Source organism: Pinus tabuliformis, chromosome X, assembly GCF_031772625.1.
Source record: "Pinus tabuliformis cultivar Carrire ecotype Pingquan chromosome X, CPIR1, whole genome shotgun sequence".
NCBI lineage: Eukaryota > Viridiplantae > Streptophyta > Pinopsida > Pinales > Pinaceae > Pinus > Pinus tabuliformis.
Genome location: NC_142308.1, coordinates 46965814 through 46986875, shown reverse-complemented (window position 1 = coordinate 46986875; position 21062 = coordinate 46965814). Strand labels below are relative to the sequence as shown.

At 39.0% G+C, this 21062-nt stretch overlaps 1 protein-coding gene across 2 annotated transcripts in view; it reads right to left on the bottom strand.

Annotated features, from left to right (window-relative positions):
- The window catches only part of LOC149138248 (Nop53 protein), a 186102-nt gene that overhangs the window by 80964 nt on the left and 84076 nt on the right, over positions 1-21062 (bottom strand). For both annotated transcript variants that reach the window (XM_089449822.1, XM_089449823.1), the window contains exons 5-6: positions 632-727; positions 386-502 (exon numbers count right to left, since the gene is read on the bottom strand). In XM_089449822.1, coding sequence (XP_089305948.1) covers positions 386-502; positions 632-727 — 213 coding nt within the window. The remainder of the gene's footprint in view (positions 1-385; positions 503-631; positions 728-21062) is intronic.

The window sequence follows — 21062 nt, the reverse complement described above, 5'->3', positions numbered from 1 at the left end:
GTTGTGAAGTCTCTAAATTTGTGTTTTCAGAAAATTATTGTCACTTCCAGATTTTATAATTTTTATCATGCTTGGATTTAAAATTAAATGCATGGAGTGATAAGGAAAACTGATAACCGGAATGGGGGTTGAAATTTCTTCAACCAATACTTATTGACATAAGTAAAAGTAAAAGATGAGGACAGAGAAATAAGTTAATGCCTATAGTACATGTAATTCCAAAAAATACAAGGTAAAACACAAAAATTGCATACCAGCTCTTAACAGTTTTTATGGCTCTGCTCTAAAAAATGCATACTTTCTCACAATAATAGAACCATACACATAACCTGCCAACAACTATAATGGCATAGGGCATAAGAAGAAAACACAGTGATCTGCTTACATCTTCTTCATCCACTGCCACTGCATCAGCAGGCACACGAGAAGGAACTGGTGGAGGTGCCAGTTCCTTCCTATATATTTTCTGCATCTCCTCTGCCACAGCAACTGCCAGTGCATCCTGGACTTGCAAAGGACATGTAATATCAGATGCAGACATAAAATAATAATCAATCAAAGATCCATTTCGAACTTATGTACATTGCAACATAAGAAATCATGTGAAGTAAATGTCGATCCACAGTTTTACCTGGTGGGCTTCAAATGGTGGATTGAATGAGCACCCAGGTAACTCCACTTCTACTGCTGGGATGACTGACTTCTTTGGCTTCCATTTCAAGTGTTTCTGCACAGTGCAAACAAGAACTTTAGCCTTTAGGCCAATCAGCACATTCAATTTTTTACCTGATACTATGTTTAAATGTGAATACAACTTTCTTTTCTTATAGCCATCCTGAACCATATTTAGACTGTAGGTATATATTTAAATACTAGACTTATTTTGCACTAAGAATTGTGTCCCAGTATTCAAGTAAGTAGATTTTTACAGTTAGTCACAGTTCTATTTTAATTTCTGCATATTAAACTGTGCTCATTGTTTAGAAACGTTCCCAACATTTCAAGTAGCTACTCCACCCATCATCAGGAGATCTTTGAAGCTACATATTAATCCCCTGATGATGGGTGGAGTGTCCACTCAAAACATTTCTAAACTCTGCACACAGTTTAAACATTTCTAAACTCTGCACACAGTTTAATATCGAGAAATTAAACTAGAACTCCATCCTAGGGGTTTGTGTCAGCATTCTTGTATCCTTGCAGTATGTAGCAGTTGAAAAATTCGGCATTGGCAAAAATCACTGAGGGCCATCAAGATGTCAGAAAAATTAGCAAAAAAATAAGCAAAAATCAGCAAACCACAGCAAGCATTAAAAAAATAAAAAATAAAAATTCAGTTTTCTCAATTTTTTAAAAATATAAACCAAGAACAACATCAAATAAGGACAATAGCAAATAAATATGGAAAAACAACAATATATATGATATAGTGGACGCCAAATGATAAATCAATCTTCAAAAATCGACTGTTGATAGTTAATCTTTATGACTGTCGCTTCAAAACTAATAAATACAAAATTGGATCATATAAATAATAAATTAATGTCATCATCATAACTCATGAGGTCATCTTCAATGACTTATCTAGAAGCTAACTACAGATTTCCCTGTACACCTTTTACTGGCAAAGAATAGGCTTGTCTTCAGCCCTGTGGCTAGAGATGCATGACCAATGGGGGCTGTCTGTCACTTTGTGTAGAAGGCACATCAGCCTCCTTGTTCTCAGTGCCCTCCTCTTCCCCAGCGGTTGTGGGTCATCCTCCTGTGCCCCTGCTCCTCCTAATGTAACCACTCAAGTGCCTCCCCCATCACAAATTTCTTGGTCTCCACATCTACCATTTCTAAACTCTCCACACAGTTTAATATCGAGAAATTAAACTAGAACTCTATCCTAGGGGTTTGTGTCAGCATTCTTGTAGCCTTGTAGTATGTAGTAGTTGAAAAATTCGGCATTGGCAAAAATCACTGAGGGCCATCAACATGTCAGAAAAATTAGCAAAAAAATAAGTAAAAATCAGCAAACCACAGCAAGCATTAAAAAAATAAAAAATAAAAAATCATTTTTCTCAATTTTTTAAAAATATAAACCTAGAACAACATCAAATAAGGACAACAGTAAATAAACATGGAAAAACAACAATATATATGATGTAGTGGACACCAAATGATAAATCAATGTTCAAAAATCAATGATAAATTAATCTTTATGACTGTCCCTTCAAAACTAATAAATACAAAAATTGGATCATATAAATAATAAATTAATGTCATAATCATGACTCATGAGGTCATCTTCAATGACTTATCTAGAAGCTAGCTAAAGATTTCCCTGTACACCTTTTACTGGCAAAGAATAGGCTTGTCCTCTCATAGAAGAAGCCCTGTGGCTAGAGATGCATCACCAATGGGAGCTGTCTGTCACTTTGTGTAGAAGGCACATCAGCATCCTTGTTCTCAGTGCCCTCCTCTTCCCCAGCAGTTGTGGGTCATCCTCCTGTGCCCCTGCTCCTCCTAATGTAACCACTCAAGTGCCTCCCCCATCACAAATTTCTTGGTCTCCACATCTACCATTTCTAAACTCTGCACACAGTTTAATATGGAGAAATTAAACTAGAACTCCATCCTAGGGGTTTGTGTCAGCATTCTTGTATCCTTGTAGTATGTAGTAGTTGAAAAATTCGGCATTGGCAAAAATCACTGAGGGCCATCAAGATGTCAGAAAAATTAGCAAAAAAAAAAAACAAAAATCAGCAAACCACAGCAAGCATTAAAAAATAAAATAAATTCATTTTTCTCAATTTTTTAAAAATATAAACCAAGAACAACATCAAATAAGGACAATAGCAAATAAATATGGAAAAACAACAATATATATGATGTAGTGGACGCCAAATGATAAATCAATGTTCAAAAATCAACTGTCGATAGTTAATCTTTATGACTGTCCCTTCAAAACTAATAAATACAAAATTGGATCATATAAATAATAAATTAATGTCATCATCATGACTCATGAGGTCATCTTCAATTACTTATCTAGAAGCTAGCTACAGATTTCCCTGTACACCTTTTACTGGCAAAGAATTGGCTTGTCCTCTCATAGAACAAGCCCTGTGGCTAGAGATGAATGACCAATGGGGGTGTCTGTCACTTTGTGTAGAAGGCACATCAGCCTCCTTGTTCTCAGTGCCCTCTTCCCCAACGGTTGTGGGTCATCCTCCTGTGACCCTGCTCCTCCTGATGCAACCACTCAAGTGCCTCCCCCATCACAAATTTCTTGGTCTCCACCATCCACCATTTCTAAACTCTGCACAGAGTTTAATATCGAGAAATTAAACTAGAACTCTATCCTAGGGGTTTGTGTCAGCATTCTTGTATCCTTGTAGTATTTAGTAGTTGAAAAATTCGGCATTGGCAAAAATCACTGAGGGCCATCAAGATGTCAGAAAAATTAGCAAAAAATTAAGCAAAAATCAGCAAACCACAGCAAGCATTAAAAAATAAAATAAATTCATTTTTCTCAATTTTTTAAAAATATAAACCAAGAACAACATCAAATAAGGACAATAGCAAATAAATATGGAAAAACAACAATATATATGATGTATTGGACGCCAAATGATAGATCAATGTTCAAAAATCAACTGTCGATAGTTAATCTTTATGACTGTCCCTTCAAAACTAATAAATAGGATCGTATAAATAATAAATTAATGTCATCATCATGACTCATGAGGTCATCTTCAATGACTTATCTAGAAGCTAGCTACAGATTTCCCTGTACACCTTTTACTGGCAAAGAATTGGCTTGTCCTCTCATTGAAGAAGCCCTGTGGCTAGAGATGCATGACCAATGGGGGGTGTCTGTCACTTTGTGTAGAAATCACATCAGCCTCGATGTTCTCAGTGCCCTCCTCTTCCCCAACGGTTGTGGGTCATCCTCTTGTGCCCCTGCTCCTCCTAATGTGACCACTCAAGTGCCTCCCCCATCACAAATTTCTTGGTCTCCACCATCCACCATTTCTAAACTCTGCACACAGTTTAATATCGAGAAATTAAACTAGAACTCCATCCTAAGGGTTTGTGTCAGCATTCTTGTATCCTTGTAGTATGTAGTAGTTGAAAAATTTGGCATTGGCAAAAATCACTGAGGGCCATCAAGATGCCAGAAAAATTAGCAAAAACTAAGCTAAAATCAGCAAACCACAGAAAGCATTAAAAAAATAAAATAACTCAATATTTTAAAAATATAAACCAAGAACAACATCAAATAAGGACAATAGCAAATAAATATGGAAAAACAACAATATATATGATGTAGTGGACGCCAAATGATAAATCAATGTTCAAAAATCAACTGTCAATAGTATATCTTTATGACTGTCCCTTCAAAACTAATAAATACAAAATTGGATCATATAAATAATAAATTAATGTCATCATCATGACTCATGAGGTCATCATCATGACTCATGGGGTCATCTTCAATGACTTATCTAGAAGCTAGCTACAGATTTCCCTGTACACATTTTACTGGCAAAGAATTGGCTTGTCCTCTTATAGAACAAGCCCTGTGGCTAGAGATGCATGACCAATGGGGGGTGTTTGTCACTTTGTGTAGAAGGCACATCAACCTCCTTGTTCTCAGTGCCCTCCTCTTCCCCAACGGTTGTGGATCATCCCCCTATGCCCCTGCTCCTCCTAATGTAACCACTCAAGTGCCTCCCCCATCACAAAATTCTTGGTCTCCACCATCTACCATGTAAAATTTAATAAAAAATAAAAATAGATAGCTCGGCAATGCCACTATATATGGAAAGTTTGCTAATGTCTATAGCATCTATGGGTGAATATAGAAAAATGGTGCTAAGTGCAAAACATACTTGAGACAAATACATTAAAATTAAGGCTCTAAATGGCCTCCAGAGTCCAAAAAAAACCATGGTACAACAAACAACTAACTACACAATCAAAATCATCCCCTATTTTGGGATCTTCATCATTGGTAGCATCATCTACCTCCGCTTGCCATTGCCTCAATCCTCCAGCGACATCAGTTTTAGTGCTTGGTGCCACTGATGGATTCAAGACCATCCACTTAGTTGCTTCTAAAGTTGTGTTAGCATATTCCGACACATAGGAAATAGTTAAGTACAACTTGGTCTAGTGTAGAGTTAGGTATAGAGTTAGGTAAAGTGTGTTTCTTTACCGTTGTACATTTTGTAACTTACAATCCGACGGTCACGATATGTAGTGATCCGACGGTTCATTCTCTCCTCAGTATTACCGACACTTGATCCGTGGCTTGACACCCGATTGGTCCATGAATTCTATTTAAAGCACATGGAGGGTCATTTGTAGGGTAATCCGTGCATGAGAGAAACATATGTAAATTTTCATTCTTTTATTAATAAATTGCCTGAAGTGGCCGCGTTGGCTCAGGCCGTGGACCGTTTCCCTCTTTGAGGGTTTTAACCACGTCAAAATACTGGTGTATTGATCTGCGATCTGGTTGTGAGCGGTGTCATTTTGGTGTTCTGTCTGAGGAACTTACCATGTAAATTCCTACATGGTATCAGAACTATTTGAGGGCCGCGTCCATTGGTGATCCAAATCTGAAGCCGGTAGAACTGCATCCGACTGTTGTTTCCTACATCTGTTGTTTCTGACTGCTTTCGGGCCGAGAGGACTGCTCTGTTGTGTTGGGAGCATCTGTTCCAGTGAGGAACCTCTTTCGTTTCACGCGAAAAGGTTTCCGGTAGCCCTAGCTGCGTCATTTTTAAGATCTGGAGGTATACAGTGTTTATTTGCAGTTTACTGTTATCTTCTCTCTGTTTATTTCAGTTTCGGTTTATTTAGCTTTTTTTACCGGATCTATACCTTTCATTTCTGCGTATGCTCTTTGCCCTGCGACTCTGTGCGATTTGGGCAAATCAGAAACAGAAAGGAAGGATTTTTCTCATGCGTATGCTCTTTTCCCTGCGCCTTAGGGTGATCTCGGAAAATCAGAAACATTGAGGAAAATATTTAGTTTCCGGCCAAAGCTAACTTTGAGCCGCAAGGTTCATTTTTGAAAATATTTAGTTTTTTGGGTAAAGCTAACTTCGAGCCGCAAGGTTCGTTTTCTTCGCATGTCCGTGTTGGGTTTTGTGTTTTTTGTTTTGTAGGGAAAAAGAGCTTTCTCAAAGCAAGCACGCAACCCAAAGCCCCCCCCCCCTCTCTCTCTCCCTCTCTCTCTCAAATTTTTTGTATAGATCAATTGGTTCAAAGCTATTTTAAGAGAGTAGAGGTCTTGAGTTCAAGTCTCCATTTTGTGGGGGCGGACTTTTTCATTTCCGCACATTCCCGCACTTCGTCGGCAACTTCAACAACTTTTTTTCAAAAAGCCATAACTTCTTCATCAAGAAGTCGTTTTCAGAGCCGTTTTTTTTAAACCAGCCTAATTTTTCGAGATCTATCCATTGGAACACTTATTTTCAGCATCTTTAGCTTCAGTTTCCATTGAAATGGAAATTCAATACCAAGTTACCCTTGACAGCACCAACTACTTTCAATGGTTGGCTTACATTGAGGATTTACTTAGAAGTAAAGGTCTCTTCAGAATAGCCTCAGGCCAAGAAAAAAAACCGAAGGATGAAGATAAGGCTTCTAAATGGGAAAATAGGCAAGATCAAGCACGTGGATTGATAGGGATGTCTATTTCTCCAGATCTTAGATTCCATATTGCAGAAATTGATGCCCCTGATGAAGCAATGAAACAAATCAATAAAGTTTTTGGGATTAAAAATGAAATTAGAGCCCATCAACTTGAAAATGAGTTGCTTACATTGGACCCTAATAACTTTTCTTGCATTGAAGATTTCTTGTCCAAGTTCAAGACCCTTAGATATCTTTTGGAAGGTGTTAAAATTAAGAAAGAAGATAGTAACCTTATCTATTCCATTCTTACAAAGTTGGGACCAGCCTACTCTGTGTTTGTTTCCACCTTCCATTCTACAAGAGAAGCCTTCATTTCTCAATGAACAGACTACAAGTCCCCTTCCTTTGACTCTTTTTGTGATTCTTTAATAAGAGAACAAGAAAAACTCTTACACCTTGGTCTTCTCAATCTTGGAAACTCTTCCAAGAAAGCGTTAGCCGCCCAGCAGCAACCAAATTCAAAGAATCCTAAGAAGTCATATCCTAAAAAGAATGGTCCTAAACCAAACAAGGGTCCTAAGCAATTTCAGCCCCAAAATGAAAAATCATTTCAACAAAATGATAAGACAAATAAAAACAAAGGGAAGAAGACTGATAGACATTGCAATTTTTGTAATCGAGATGGCCACTTAGAATCAAAATGCTTTAAGAAGATGGAAGCCTTGGAAGCAGCAATGAAGAAGCATAACATCCATTTGGGGCAATCTTCAACTTCAACTTCATCTTCAGGAATGGCACTTTCTGCATGTGGTTGTCAAGTATCTCGGTTTGGCTATGCATTAAATGTATCTTCTTCTTCTCATTCTCATGAGTGGCTCATTGATTCTGGAGCTTCTTATCACATGGCCAAAAAAAAAGCCATGTTTTCTTCTTTAAATGATTGTAACACCAAAAATATATATGTTGGTGATGATAGATCTCTTAATGTTGTAGGGACTGGAACTGTTCATCTAGACAATGGTCAGTTTAATGATGTATTATGTGTTCCAACCTTATCCTGCAACCTTCTATCTGTATATCAGATAACTCATTCAGGTGAAGGTAAAGTTGTTGAATTTTCACCTCATGATGTTGTAATCAAGGACTTAAGAGATCCTAAACAGATTTTGGCTACTGGCATTGTTGATGATTCTACAAGGTTGTATAAGTTTCACAACTTTGGGTCATCAAATCTTCCCTCAGTATTTGTTGCTCATAACGATGAAGTGAGCAAACTTTGGCATGAGCGATTTGGTCACTTAAACTATCGCTCCCTTCAGCATCTATGTAAAGAAAATATGGTGACAGGTCTTCCTATGGTATCTTGCAGAGATGGTGTTTGTTCCGGATGTGTACTCGGAAAACATCATCGGGACAGTTTTGAAAAACGTGCCTCTTGGCACGCCTCAACCCCTTTACAGCTTGTGCATAGTGATTTATGTGGTCCACTTCCTGTTGTTTCATTCTCTGGCTGCAAGTATTTCTTAACTTTCATTGATGATTTCTCCAGACGCACTTGGGTATACTTCTTAAAACTCAAGAGTGAAGTATTTAACACTTTTTTGGCCTTCAAGGCCTTTGTTGAAAAACAATCTGGACATCAAATTCTTAAGTTAAGATCTGATAATGGCGGAGAATATGTTAAAAACACATTCATCAACTATTGCACTGAGAATGGAATTCAAATGCAACATACTGTTCCATATACTCCACAACAAAATGGTGTAGCTGAAAGGAAGAATCGCACCTTAAAGGAAATGGCTAATTTTATGCTACAATCTAAAGGACTTGGTCTTAGTTTTTGGGCAGAAGCAATTAACTGTGCAAATTACATAATAAATCGCACTCCTACTAAGGCTTTAAAGAATATCACTCCAGAAGAAGCATGGAGCTCAATCAAACCAGATGTAAGTCACTTTCGTGTTTTTGGAAGTGAAGCGTGGGCCCATATTCCAGATGAAAAGCATAAAGCTTTAGAACCTAAGAGTGAAATGTACTTTTGTTGGATATTCTGAAGATGTCAAAGGCTATAGACTTATTCCATTTAAGTCCAAAAATGTTATCATTAGAAGAGATGTAAAATTTGATGAAAATATATCGGCCTGCGAGCCTAGTCCGGCAGATGTGCCACCTCTCCCTATCTCTTCTACCTTTGAAAACATTTCCTCTTCAGATGATGAAAGTGAGGATGACAATCCTCCCCCACCATCTCAGGATCCTCCTTCAGCTCCTGAGCTTCCAAAATGGGTTCGTGCTACTCGAGATGCAGCAGGTGATCTTGCCGGTGATCCTACAGATCAGCGACGCACACGTTCTCAGTTCGAGAGAGCCTCTTCTTTACTGGCTCAAGCTCCAGTAAATTATGATCCTGACACTTTTGCAGAAGCTTCAGGCCATCCAGATTGGGAAGCAGCTATGAATGAAGAATATCATTCATTATTGTCAAATGATACATGGGATCTTATTCCTCTACCAAAGGGACGATAACTTGTTAGATGCAAATGGGTTTACAGAACCAAGTATGGACGAGATGAGAAAGTTGATAAACATAAAGCTCGTCTTGTTGCTAAGGGCTTTTCACAGGTTGAAGGCATTGACTATACTGAAACCTTCTCCCCTGTTGCCAAAATGAACTCTATCCGCCTTGATCTTTCCCTTGCTGCCTCTTTCAACTGGGAAGTCCATCAGATGGATGTTAAATCTGCCTTCTTGCATGGGGACTTGCATGAAGAAATCTATATGGAACAACCCATTGGCTTCATACAAACAGACTCCAGCCTTGTTTGTCGACTTAAGAAATCCCTTTATGGTCTCAAGCAAGCTCCTCGGGCTTGGTATGCCAAAATGGATAGCTTTCTTTTAGACTCTAGCTTTTCTAGGTGCCATTCTGACAATACTGTCTACACCAAGAAAGTGGGCAACTCCCTTATCATCCTTGTTCTTTATGTTGATGATCTTATCCTTACTGGTATTGATCCCAACCTTATAAACCATGTGAAGTCTAGCCTCAAAAGGAAATTTGAAATGACAGACTTTGGACACTTACACTATTTTCTCGGTCTTCAAGTCTTGCAATCCAAGGAGGGTATTTCCCTTTCCCAGTCCAAGTATGCTTGTGATATTCTACGTCATTTTCACATGGAAGACTGTAAGCCAGCCCCTTCTCCCTTTCAGTCTGGAGTCAAACTCTCAGTCACTTGTACTTCTCCTGAAGTTGATGCTACCTTATACCGTCAACTTGTAGGAAAACTTTTGTATCTAACCCATACTCGTCCTGACCTTTCCTTTGTTGTTGGCCTTGTTGCTCGGTTCATGCAAAACCCCCGTGAAAGTCATTGGAAAGCAGCTAAAAGAATACTTCGTTATGTCCGAGGTACAGTTCAGTTTGGGATTCATTACAGTGCCGAAACATCTCCTCTATTGGTTGGTTTCACTGATTCCGATTGGGCTGGTGACCCTGATGATCGGAAGTCTACTGCCGGTTATGTGTTCACTCTTGGTTCAGGACCTATTACATGGGCTTGCAAGAAACAGGGTGCCATTTCTCTTTCATCCGCAGAAGCAGAGTATCGTGGTGTCGTAGAAGCTAGTAAGGAAGCCTTGTGGCTTCGTCAGATCCTGTCAGAGTTTGGCTTTGAGCAGCAGCATCCGACTACACTTTGGTGTGATAATCAAAGTGCCATTCAGCTATGCAAAGATCCAGTCCAACATCAGCGCAGCAAACACATTGAACTGCACATGCACTTCATCAGAAAGCTCATTCACGACCATGTTCTTGAAGTGCAATATTGTTCAACAGATGATCAAGTTGCAGACATCTTCACAAAGGCTCTCACAGAGGCGAAGTTCACTAAACTTCGATTTATGGTTGGAGTTCAGGAAGTTGTCACTAAGGGGGGATAGGCTCTAGTGCCTCCTTCCTTCTCCTATTGTGTCATATTTGTAAATCCTTCAATCCTATCCCAAGTTGTTCTTAAGGGGGGATGTTAGGATATTCCGACACATAGGAAATAGTTAAGTACAACTTGGTCTAGTGTAGAGTTAGGTATAGAGTTAGGTAAAGTGTGTTTCTTTACCTTTGTACATTTTGTAACTTACAATCTGACGGTCACGATATGTAGTGATCCGACGGTTCATTCTCTCCTCAGTATTACCGACACTTGATCCGTGGCTTGACACCCGATTGGTCCATGAATTCTATTTAAAGCGCATGGAGGGTCATTTGTAGGGTAATCTGTGCATGAGAGAAACATATGTAAATTTTCATTCTTTTATTAATAAATTGCCTGAAGTGGCCGCGTTGGCTCAGGTCATGGACTGTTTCCCTCTTTGAGGGTTTTAACCACGTCAAAATACTGGTGTATTGATCTGCGATCTGGTTGTGAGCGGTGTCCTTTTGGTGTTCTGTCTGTGGAACTTACCCTGTAAATTCCTACAAGTTGACACCTTCCAGTTTTGATGGAATTGGCTAATGATGTCTTAAAATGAGGCAAAAAGCGTAGCATACCTACTTAGTGGTTTTTCCTTGAGAGAAGAGTACATTTTTACTAAGGTCATGGCAGATGAGTTAAATGGTAAAATGGCACACCGACAACACCAGAGTGCATAGAGGACTAGTTCTTGATTAAATGCCCATGCCGTTGTATTAGAATCATTTGGGAGTGTAGTTCCAGAGAATGAGCACCCTGAAAACCCATGCTCCCAGTACATTGATTATGATAAGTCACCCATTTACCAAAAGCCCCAACTTATCACCATTTGCGTGTGTTTATACCCACTCCATTGTGATTGTATCGATCAACTGTCACTTCAATATCAAATATGTATTTCATATATATCTTTTTGTGCTCTCGGTGCCTGCATTCTACACTTTGTGTGTGCAATATGGATATATGAGGCATCCAATTTGTAACATTGGAACATATTATAATAATATAATTTTAATACAACTTGGTCATGTAAAAAAAAAAAATTGACAACGTACTTGGTAACTACTTTAGGGACAATATAATAGAGTTGAAAGCAATATCTGAGAAATGGTGCCATGAGAAATATTGTTGTTCATATTATAATATTTAAAAGGTCTATTGTGATATTTAAGTAATATTCTTGTATCAGGTTTGGTTTGCATAAATTGTTTATGAAATTAACATGCAGAATTTTGCATGGTTAATTTCATAAACAATTTATGCAAATTGAACCATAAATCAACGGCAAAACTGGAAAAATAATCTATAACTAAAAAATAAACAAGATAAACATGCAGTGAATCTCATCCTTATTTTATTAATAAGAAAGTATGCTGGTACAAGAAGCAGAAATATGGCTGAGGCGATGCCCTGAAAAAATCAACAATAGAGCTGCAGCTGACCTCCAAAATACTGATCTACTAAAATAATTTGTGAATTCTGAATGAACTCACCAAGGGGAGAGATGGGTACTCACCCACTCTCACTAAATCACGAGGGTTTCCGTCCTAGGGCTATTGTTGAAGCTGGGAACTCCCGGTTCTCCAAACCTCTCCACAAGAAAAATTCTCAACTCAAGGATGTCCCAAAATGATCTCCTCCTCCTTTTAAAGAACCAAAGATAGATACCCAAGCCTCTAGAAGAATCTTATTTTATTATTTCATTATTATTCTATAAGCTCCTCCCTTGACTTTATCTTAGGCGACTTTTTAATTTTATTTCACTTAAGGCACTTTTGGCCTTTTCCTCCAATCCATTATTTGCCCCTTTTTTTAATTAAATGACTAATTAAAGTCATTTTTAATCTGGGAAAATTGTAAATCGTCCACCATACTCTCTCTGGTTACTGGAAGTCACTTCTCAACATCCCATCTTGTACATCTTCTCGTTCCGGTTCCAACAAGCTATTACATTGAATCGTTCCATCAAATGATCCTCCCGAAATGCCACCTTAAGCATAATTAAATAAGTTATGCCCAGTAATAACCCTATTTTTGAAAGTTGTTAGAATGCAATGGAATGAAAGGCAAGTTATGCGAATGATGGAATATGCCAAGTGAATGCCATCAAATCCCATAAAAACTCCTCTGAAACCCCTAATGATGTAACCTTGCTCCCACATCCTAGCCATCACATACCTTGGAAACCCATCTTGGTTGTACTATAGAGGAAAATAAAAATGGGGACATGACAAATCCTCTCGCACCAAGATTGCTTGCCCTCAAGCAATCTATACCTGTCCATTGTAGAGGCATCTACAAACTGATACCAAGATCCCATATGAACCACTAGACAGCATCATGCCTCCATGCAATCCAACCATGAATGGATTTCCCTATACTTGGATGTTGGATCCCAAGCCCATCTCTGACTCAACCTGCTATCAATAGATCCACTCGAATCCCAATGCCACCATGGCCAATCATCATCCACGTCCCATGGCTCTGGTTGTGTTCTGAGCCTAGCCATAGACGATGCCCCACCAATAAAATACCAACTCATCACCTCTCTCCAATCCAAGCTCTGGCATAGGCCGAGGTCAACCCCACTCTGCTGATGTTGGGCTAATGCTACTAGAATACCGATGAATTGTCGATCCACATCCCACTGCCAACTGGAACATGTAATATCCCTCACATCTAAGAGTTCCTGCTACACTATGTCCCTAACTCGAAGTATCGCTCCATCAATAGGGTACCAACTCATGATCTCCCGCCAATCTACCCCGTGGAGAGAATTGAATGCATGGACACCTATGTATAGAACAAATCTACTATGTTGTCGTTGGTCCATGCTCAACTCGTGTTGCTTTGTCCGGTCCATCAACAAGATTTGTCCAAGAAATCCTGCCCCTCTCCCTATAATGGGCCAAAGTGGGCAAGTTGTGTTGCAAGCCTTGTTTGTGTACCCCTGGAGAGGGTCGCTGCCTAACAATGTTGTAGCTTTGTTTGTTGTCGCTGCATTTGTTTGCACCTCATCAATGGGTAGACCCAAAGATGGATGCACCACCTTGTTGGTTGTCTGTACATATGTCTGCTCCTCGCAAATCGTTGGCCCACAGGACTGTTGCTAATCCACCCCTATCATGGGCACATCATGGGTCACAATCTAGCTCTCCAAAAATGGCCAATCACACATACTATGCATATCATCCTCCTAATCTAACTCATGCCCCACCATATGTTGCTCATGTTGAATCATCATAGGTAACTCATCTCTCTGAATGTCTCCCATGGGGTCTACTGATTGCTCATCATAAACACATAAATATATATCCGGCCTATAGTCAATAGCTCCACATGACTGTTCATGCTCCTCAAAGGCATCCTCGTATGATCCCATGGACTCAACTATAGAAGAAGAATATCATCATCCTAAAAGTCAAAAGGAATCTCCTCCTAATCTAACCCTATCATCTCTTTGGTGCCACCCAAACATGACTGGTTAGGCCCCCAAGGTTCCTTGTAGATGAATCAAAGACCCTTTCTCCTTAGCTCATTCTCGTTGCATGATCCACCAAACCTGAGCAGCTCCTTCCTAGTCAACTATCTTCTAAACAGCCCAATGTTCTGCTCAATCAATGTTCCAGCTAGTTTATAAGCAGCAGGTGAGACCAATTGCTCTCTCCTCCAAATGGCCAACAATCTAGACTGCAACTCCCTACAAATGGCATCACTACATGAAAACAAAATGGATTTCATATGTGTTTTAATTGTATCAAGATGATGTTTCCTAATGTTGAAGAAACATTGGAACATTTGGAGAATCAAGTCGTCACACTATAAGTCAAATATGAGGTGATAAGATGTAACCAAGGCCATGACTTCTAGAATCTCAAGCTTTTTTCCAAAGGGAGGGCCTTCACTGTTATCCAAATCCGGAAAGGTCCCCACTATTAGTCTGAAAATTCTCCTCATAATGTCATCACTGTAAGGAGGTATAGGTGCGGTCAGCATCATGACACTAGTGAGACAAGAGGCAATTGGAGGTTTGACCCCTACACAAGGGTGCTCCAAATAATTGTGTTGTACTAAGGCAAGTATGGCTTGTTTTAGAACCCAAATCAAGCTCTTCCCATCTGACTGGTCCTCGATGGAAATAAGTGAAGCATGTTCTTCCAATTTGAGAAGGGTTTTTATTGTAAACCCCGTGAATCTCAAATCTGTCCCAAGTGCATAAGTTTTGGGCCCCAACTCATGTTCTTCCTTCGGTTGTTCTTGTTGTTGCATAGAAAGTATTCCCTTGGACAAGGATCTATTGATTGTTGTTGCTAGTTTATTAAGAGAACTTATGAAGGTTTCATCAATGTTTTACTCAAATGATGTCAAGCACAGCAAGAAGTACACAACAATGACCAGCTGACTCAATACATAGACTTCTCACAACATAAGCATTCTTGTTTTGGACAAGATGCATGCAAACTCTCAAATTATCAACTACTAACCCCTAGCAGCATACTCAGTCGTATACATATCAAGATCTCTTTGACATAAGACTGTCAGCTATAGACAGCACTACAATATACAGTACTGACAGCCTCTTAACAATTCAATGACAACTTCCTCTTGACGCATATATTGACAGCAAATTATCACATACTGTTCTCCATACATCAATGAATCAACAGTCATCAACTCGACTTGTCAAACCATTTAATCCCATAGAGACAATACATATGACAAAACCCTCAACAGATCATTCATATACTGCTTATGACAATACTTTAAATGACTCTACTCGAAGGACAATTACAAGGCTCATACAACAAAACAACAGTAGCATATTGGACAGCTCCAACAATAATGCTATCACGTTACAGCACTGTCAACAACACTACAGCCCAGCTATTATTTTCCGGTAGCAGTACAAGATATAAATATGAATACAGGGGTTATAGAGAAACCCGATGCTTTGGCAGTGAGATAAACTCCAATATAATGCTCAGCAATACATTTTGGCAACTGGAATGGATGAATCAGTTGGACAATTCTCTGAAGGAGCCCAAATCTCAGATTTTATGAGCAGTCAAGGCTCCAGCATTCTATCTTTATGTGGCAGCAGTCATACTAGCTCCTCAAGTCTCAACGTAGCTTGGAATTGTGTGACCAGTGAACTGATAATATGCACAGGAGTATTCTTCAGCAACAAATCTTAATAAAGATGAAAATCTTCCTTCCTGCTGAGCCACGAGATCTTCAGTGATGCAAAGATGGCGCTGAACTTGATCTCCAATCTAGTGGCAACAATATACAACTTCAAATGACACACACTCAGTCCAAAATTGTCCTTGATCTAGCCTCTGTTTGGCTATGGAACTCGTCCCACATCTCTTCAGAATATGATTGTAGCTTCTTTAGCAATATGATTATGGGCACAAATAGGCATAAGAGAGAGAGTCTCGTTCTTTGGATTACAGCCTTCACAACTAAGATATATCTGCTAGTTTTTAGATCACTCCACGCTACCCGCTCCAAAAGGAACACGCACATCCAGTTTAGGTGTTCATGTACAGGATCTAGGCTTAGGCATATTTACTAAATCACAACTGGCAACCAATTTATGCATACTCTGTCTCTCAGCTCCATCCCACATACCAGCAAAACGAGTGAGCATTACAACTGTGGGCAGCACTGTGTGATCAATTCGATTCACTTCAACAAGCATGCAGCAAAATTCTAAACATTATATCATGAAGATATGATAGGATGTGATCAAAGTTTAATGACAGCGTGACTCCATCAATAAGTGGATTGCCGTCCCTCAACCACAATAGTTCCCAGCATGAGTAGATAAAGTGCCCAGGAGTGATGGCAGTCACCACAAATCGAAAATGTGTCCAGTCAAGGAGAAATGCGCTCAAGCGATAGGAAAATGCGCCCAGACCAATCGAAACACTCCAGATGTGATGTAAATCAATTTATTTTCAAAGAGAAAACCATCCCACGTTGATCTCCAATTGCATAGCATAGACTCAACCCAGCTATATGGAGAATCAGACACGGCATGTTGGAAGGTATGTGCGCAAGTGAGAAATGAGTGGTCAGACTCATAAAATATGCACCTGCGACCCAGGTATGGAGAATTGTACCAGCAGTTGTTACATAATCTTTGTAAAGTTCCAGTCGGCCCCCTAAAAGCCAACTCTACCCCAGCAGCATAGTCATGGCGCCCCCAATAAGATTCGGTTTTTGTTACAATGTTGATCAGTGATGCATGTGATATACGCCACAGCAGCTTGGCTTCAAAAATATTCTTACGGCTCCCGTTTTTTTATAATTTGGCCAGATAAAAATTCGGACCCTTAGACATAAAAATGTGATGGCGCTTTTTGAAAACACATTTGATTAATATAAAATCACACGGCTCACTTGTAACATTGCGCCAATTTGTCAAACCTTTATTATTCCTGCAACAATTGCCAGAAATTTCTGTCGCACATTCAATAAAAAAATTTGTTGAGCTCTTTTTAAATTATTCTCATTCTATTGCAGAACTGGGTCTTTGGCTTCTCTGGAAATCATTTCTTTCGACACCCTCCAATATAAACACTCGAACAATCTGCAATTAAAATCCTCAAGCTGGCAGGAAACCAGCACCAGCTCTGATACCACTGTAATGTCTCAAATATTAAATTTTGCAGAATTTTGCACGGTTAATTTCACAAACAATTTATGCAAATCGAACCATGAATCAACGGCAAAACTGGAAAAATAATCTGCAACTGAAAAATAAACAAGATAAACATGCAGTGAATTTCAGCCTTATTTTATTAATAAAAAAGTACACTGGTACAAGAAGCAGAAATATGGCTGAGGCAATGCCCTCAAAAGATCAACAATAAAGCTGCAGTTGGGCTCCAAAACACTAATCTGCAGAAATCACCTTTGAATTCTGAATGAATTCACCAAGGGCAGAGATGGGTACTCATCTACTCTCATTGAATCACCTAAGGGTTCTGTCCTGGGGCTACTGCTAAAGCTGGGAACTCTCGGTTCTCCAAACCTCTCCACAAGAAAAATACTCAACTTAAGGATGTCTCAAAATGATCTCTTCCTCCTCCTTTTAAAGACCCAAAGATAGATCCCCAAGTCTCTAGAAGCATCTTATTTTATTATTTCATTATTATTCTAGAAGCTCCTCCCTTGACTTTATCTTAAGTGATTTCTTAATTTTATTTCACTTAAGTAACTTTTGGCGTTTTCCTCCAATTAATTATTTTCCCCTATTTTTAATTAAATGACTAAATATAGTCATTTTTAATCTAGGAAAATAGTCAATCGCCCACCACACTCTCTCTTGCCACTGCAAGTCACTTCGCAACATCCCATCCAGTAGATCTTCTCGTTCCGGTTCCAATGAGCTATTACACTTAGGCGTTCCATCCAATGATCCTCCCAAAATGCTACCTTGAGCATAATTAATTAAGTCAGGCCCAGTAATAACCCCATTTTTTAAAGTTGTTGGAATACCAAAAGAACCAAAGGCAAGTTGTGCGGATGATGGAATATGCCAAGCGAATGCCATCAAAACCCATAAAAACTCCTCCAGAACTCTTGATGATGTAATCCTACTCCCACCGCTTGGCCATCATATAGCCTAGAAACCCATCCTAGTTGTACTATAAAGGAAAATAAAAGTGGGGACATGACATTGCAACATGATTCTAGTTTCCTTGTCCACCAAATCTTAACAAACAATGACAGCCCTGGCAAATCCCAATATTACCAGGATGATCTTCCTAGAGTCCTACAGATTGTAGAGGTATGATCTTCATAAAGTTATAAAAAAAAATAACGAAATATTCATATTTCTAAATTTTAGGATCCTATTTTAACAACATTCATAAGCATGCATCTCTATATGTTGACTAGCCTTAATATGGTAACTATCTTATTCACTTTTATCCCAACAAAATGATTGTTGCCTACAGTCAGAAAGGACAAATTATTAAATATTGTTTGGAAATTTCTTTTACCTATCATATTGGACAATCTGTATTTTTTAATAAGAACAATTCAAATTATTGGCATAAGAGCATTTGAAGATTTACATATAGATAAGGGATAGCACAAGTCTAAATTCTTGAAGAAAATGTTAGACTCTCCATCCCTGACCTTCTGTTTATGCACTCTAGACAAAAGGAGCATACAAATGGCACCAAATTGTTGAGATTCAAAAGGGATAGTGAAAGAATCAAATGGAACTGTTGACCACTCTGTGTCAATTGCCCTATAGCAGTGCACATTTTTTCAAAAGCATTCCATCATGTTTGAACAGTCAAACATTCAAAGATCGTCATTATTCATCAGCATTTTGTCAAAACCCAAATTCTGCAGCCCTATGGGCCATATGTAAAAATGATTCTAACATAATTATGAAGCCATGTAAAACACCAAGGTAAGCTTAAGATTTTTAGAAAAGAGTTTCACTCTAGGGAGTTTTTTAACCTCGGCTAATTATGTGTGTTTTTCCTAAACATCAAATAATTAGTCGAGTTTTTCTCCCAAACATACCCCAAAGATAGAGTGGGGCTCGATGGTGATGTCTTAGATGAGTCCTAGTATATACAGTCGATGTAAATTATCATCTATGAAACCGGATTCATTGAAATTGGCCGACGTGTCCCAAATCCGGCAAATCAAACACGATTCGTGCCAATTCGTGTCCAAAAATTCGGACACGATATGTCCGATTGGGACACGATCAAATCTGGATCGTGTCCCAATCGAACACATCGTGTCCCGATTTCCTGACACGAGTCCAGAAAAAGTGACCTGCGCGGCCTCAAAAAGGCGAGTTGTTGTTCTTTTTATTCATTTTCTCTTCTCTCTTTTGTTGTGGGTTTGTTGTGAGGGGTTTGGAGTAAAAAGCAAAGGGTGTGGGAGCGTTTTCAAAGAGATTCAAGCGACAGGTAAATGCATTTCCTCATATTTTTTTGTATTTGTGTTACAGCAGTTTGCATGTGCATTTCTTTTACAAATTTGTGCATTTTTGGTTTTTTTTTACAATTTTCATGGAACAATCAAGGGCAGCAAGCAAGGGGAAAGGAAGGGGAAGAATGTCCCCATTGGAGATGCCCCTCCTCCACCAATTTCATCAGAGTCTGCTACAAATATTCCCTCTATTGCAAGTAATGTTGAGGGAAGACTTCCTCCTCAATGTAATATTGAGAAATATCCCTTGTGGAAATATGTCACAAGAGAGCAAGGGCCAGGCAACAAGGTGAAGGGAGGAGGCAATGTGAATTGGAGATGCAACTTTTGCCACAGTACTTTCACAAGTACATATTTCCATGTGAAAGGCCATTTGTTGGCTTTACCAAGTTGGGGAGTTGGAGCTTGTACAAAAGTTCTTTTACAAACTAGGAAAGAAATGGAAAGAGAGTTCAATGTTGGTATGGCAAATGTGACTGCAAAATAAAAATAAAACTAAGAATGATAACCCCCTTCCATTTTTGAGGAAAGTCAAACAAATTCCCATTTGAGAGTTCTAGTGGGGGACAAGCAGCAAAAAGAAAGGCAATTCCACTTAGTCCAATGGACAAGATTTTTCAAAAGAAAAAACGGGAAGAGCTTGATCTCACCATTTCCTTTTTTTTTATCAAAACTTCATATCCTTTAATGTTGCATGCTCACCTCTATTTATTGAGATGTGTCGAGCTCTAACTCAAGGGGCTCCATCAGGATATGTGCCTCCTGGTTCAGAGAAGCTTAGAACCACATTGTTGACGAAGGCAAAAAAAGAGGTGCAAAAAATGGTTGAGCCTATTAAAGCATCATGGCCAACATTTGGGGTTAGCATTGTTTCTGATGGATGGACAGATCCAGCACAGCACCCACTCATCAACTTCATGGTGTCTTCCTTGAATGGTCCAGTTTTCTTGAAAGTAGTGGATACACTTGGAGAATACAAGGATGCATGATATATGGGTGAGTTGTTTATTAAAGTTATTGAAGATGTATGCGTTGATTCTTGTGTGCAAATCATTACAGATAATGCAATTGTTTGCAAGGCTGTTGGAATGATTGTAGAAGCTAAATATCCACAAGTGTTCTGGACACCTTGCATTGTCCATTCATTGAACTTAGCACTGAAATCCATTGCTTCTGATGTGCTTTGGATTGGTAACATTATTGAGGATGCAAGACATATCCGTAACTTTGTACAAAATCATACAAATGCCCTCACTATCTACAAGGAGTAAAACAATCTACCATTGTTGAAGATTGCGGATACACAGTTTGCCTCTTCATTCATCATGTCGAAGAGGTTGAGGGAGGTCAAGACTGCTCTTGGGGCCATGGTTATTTCAGAGTTTTGGTCTTTTTGTAGAAAGACAAATCAAGTAGCCTCTAAAAGAGTGAAGGACACAATACTAGATGATGCTTCGTGGGAGAGGGTAGATCTATTTATTC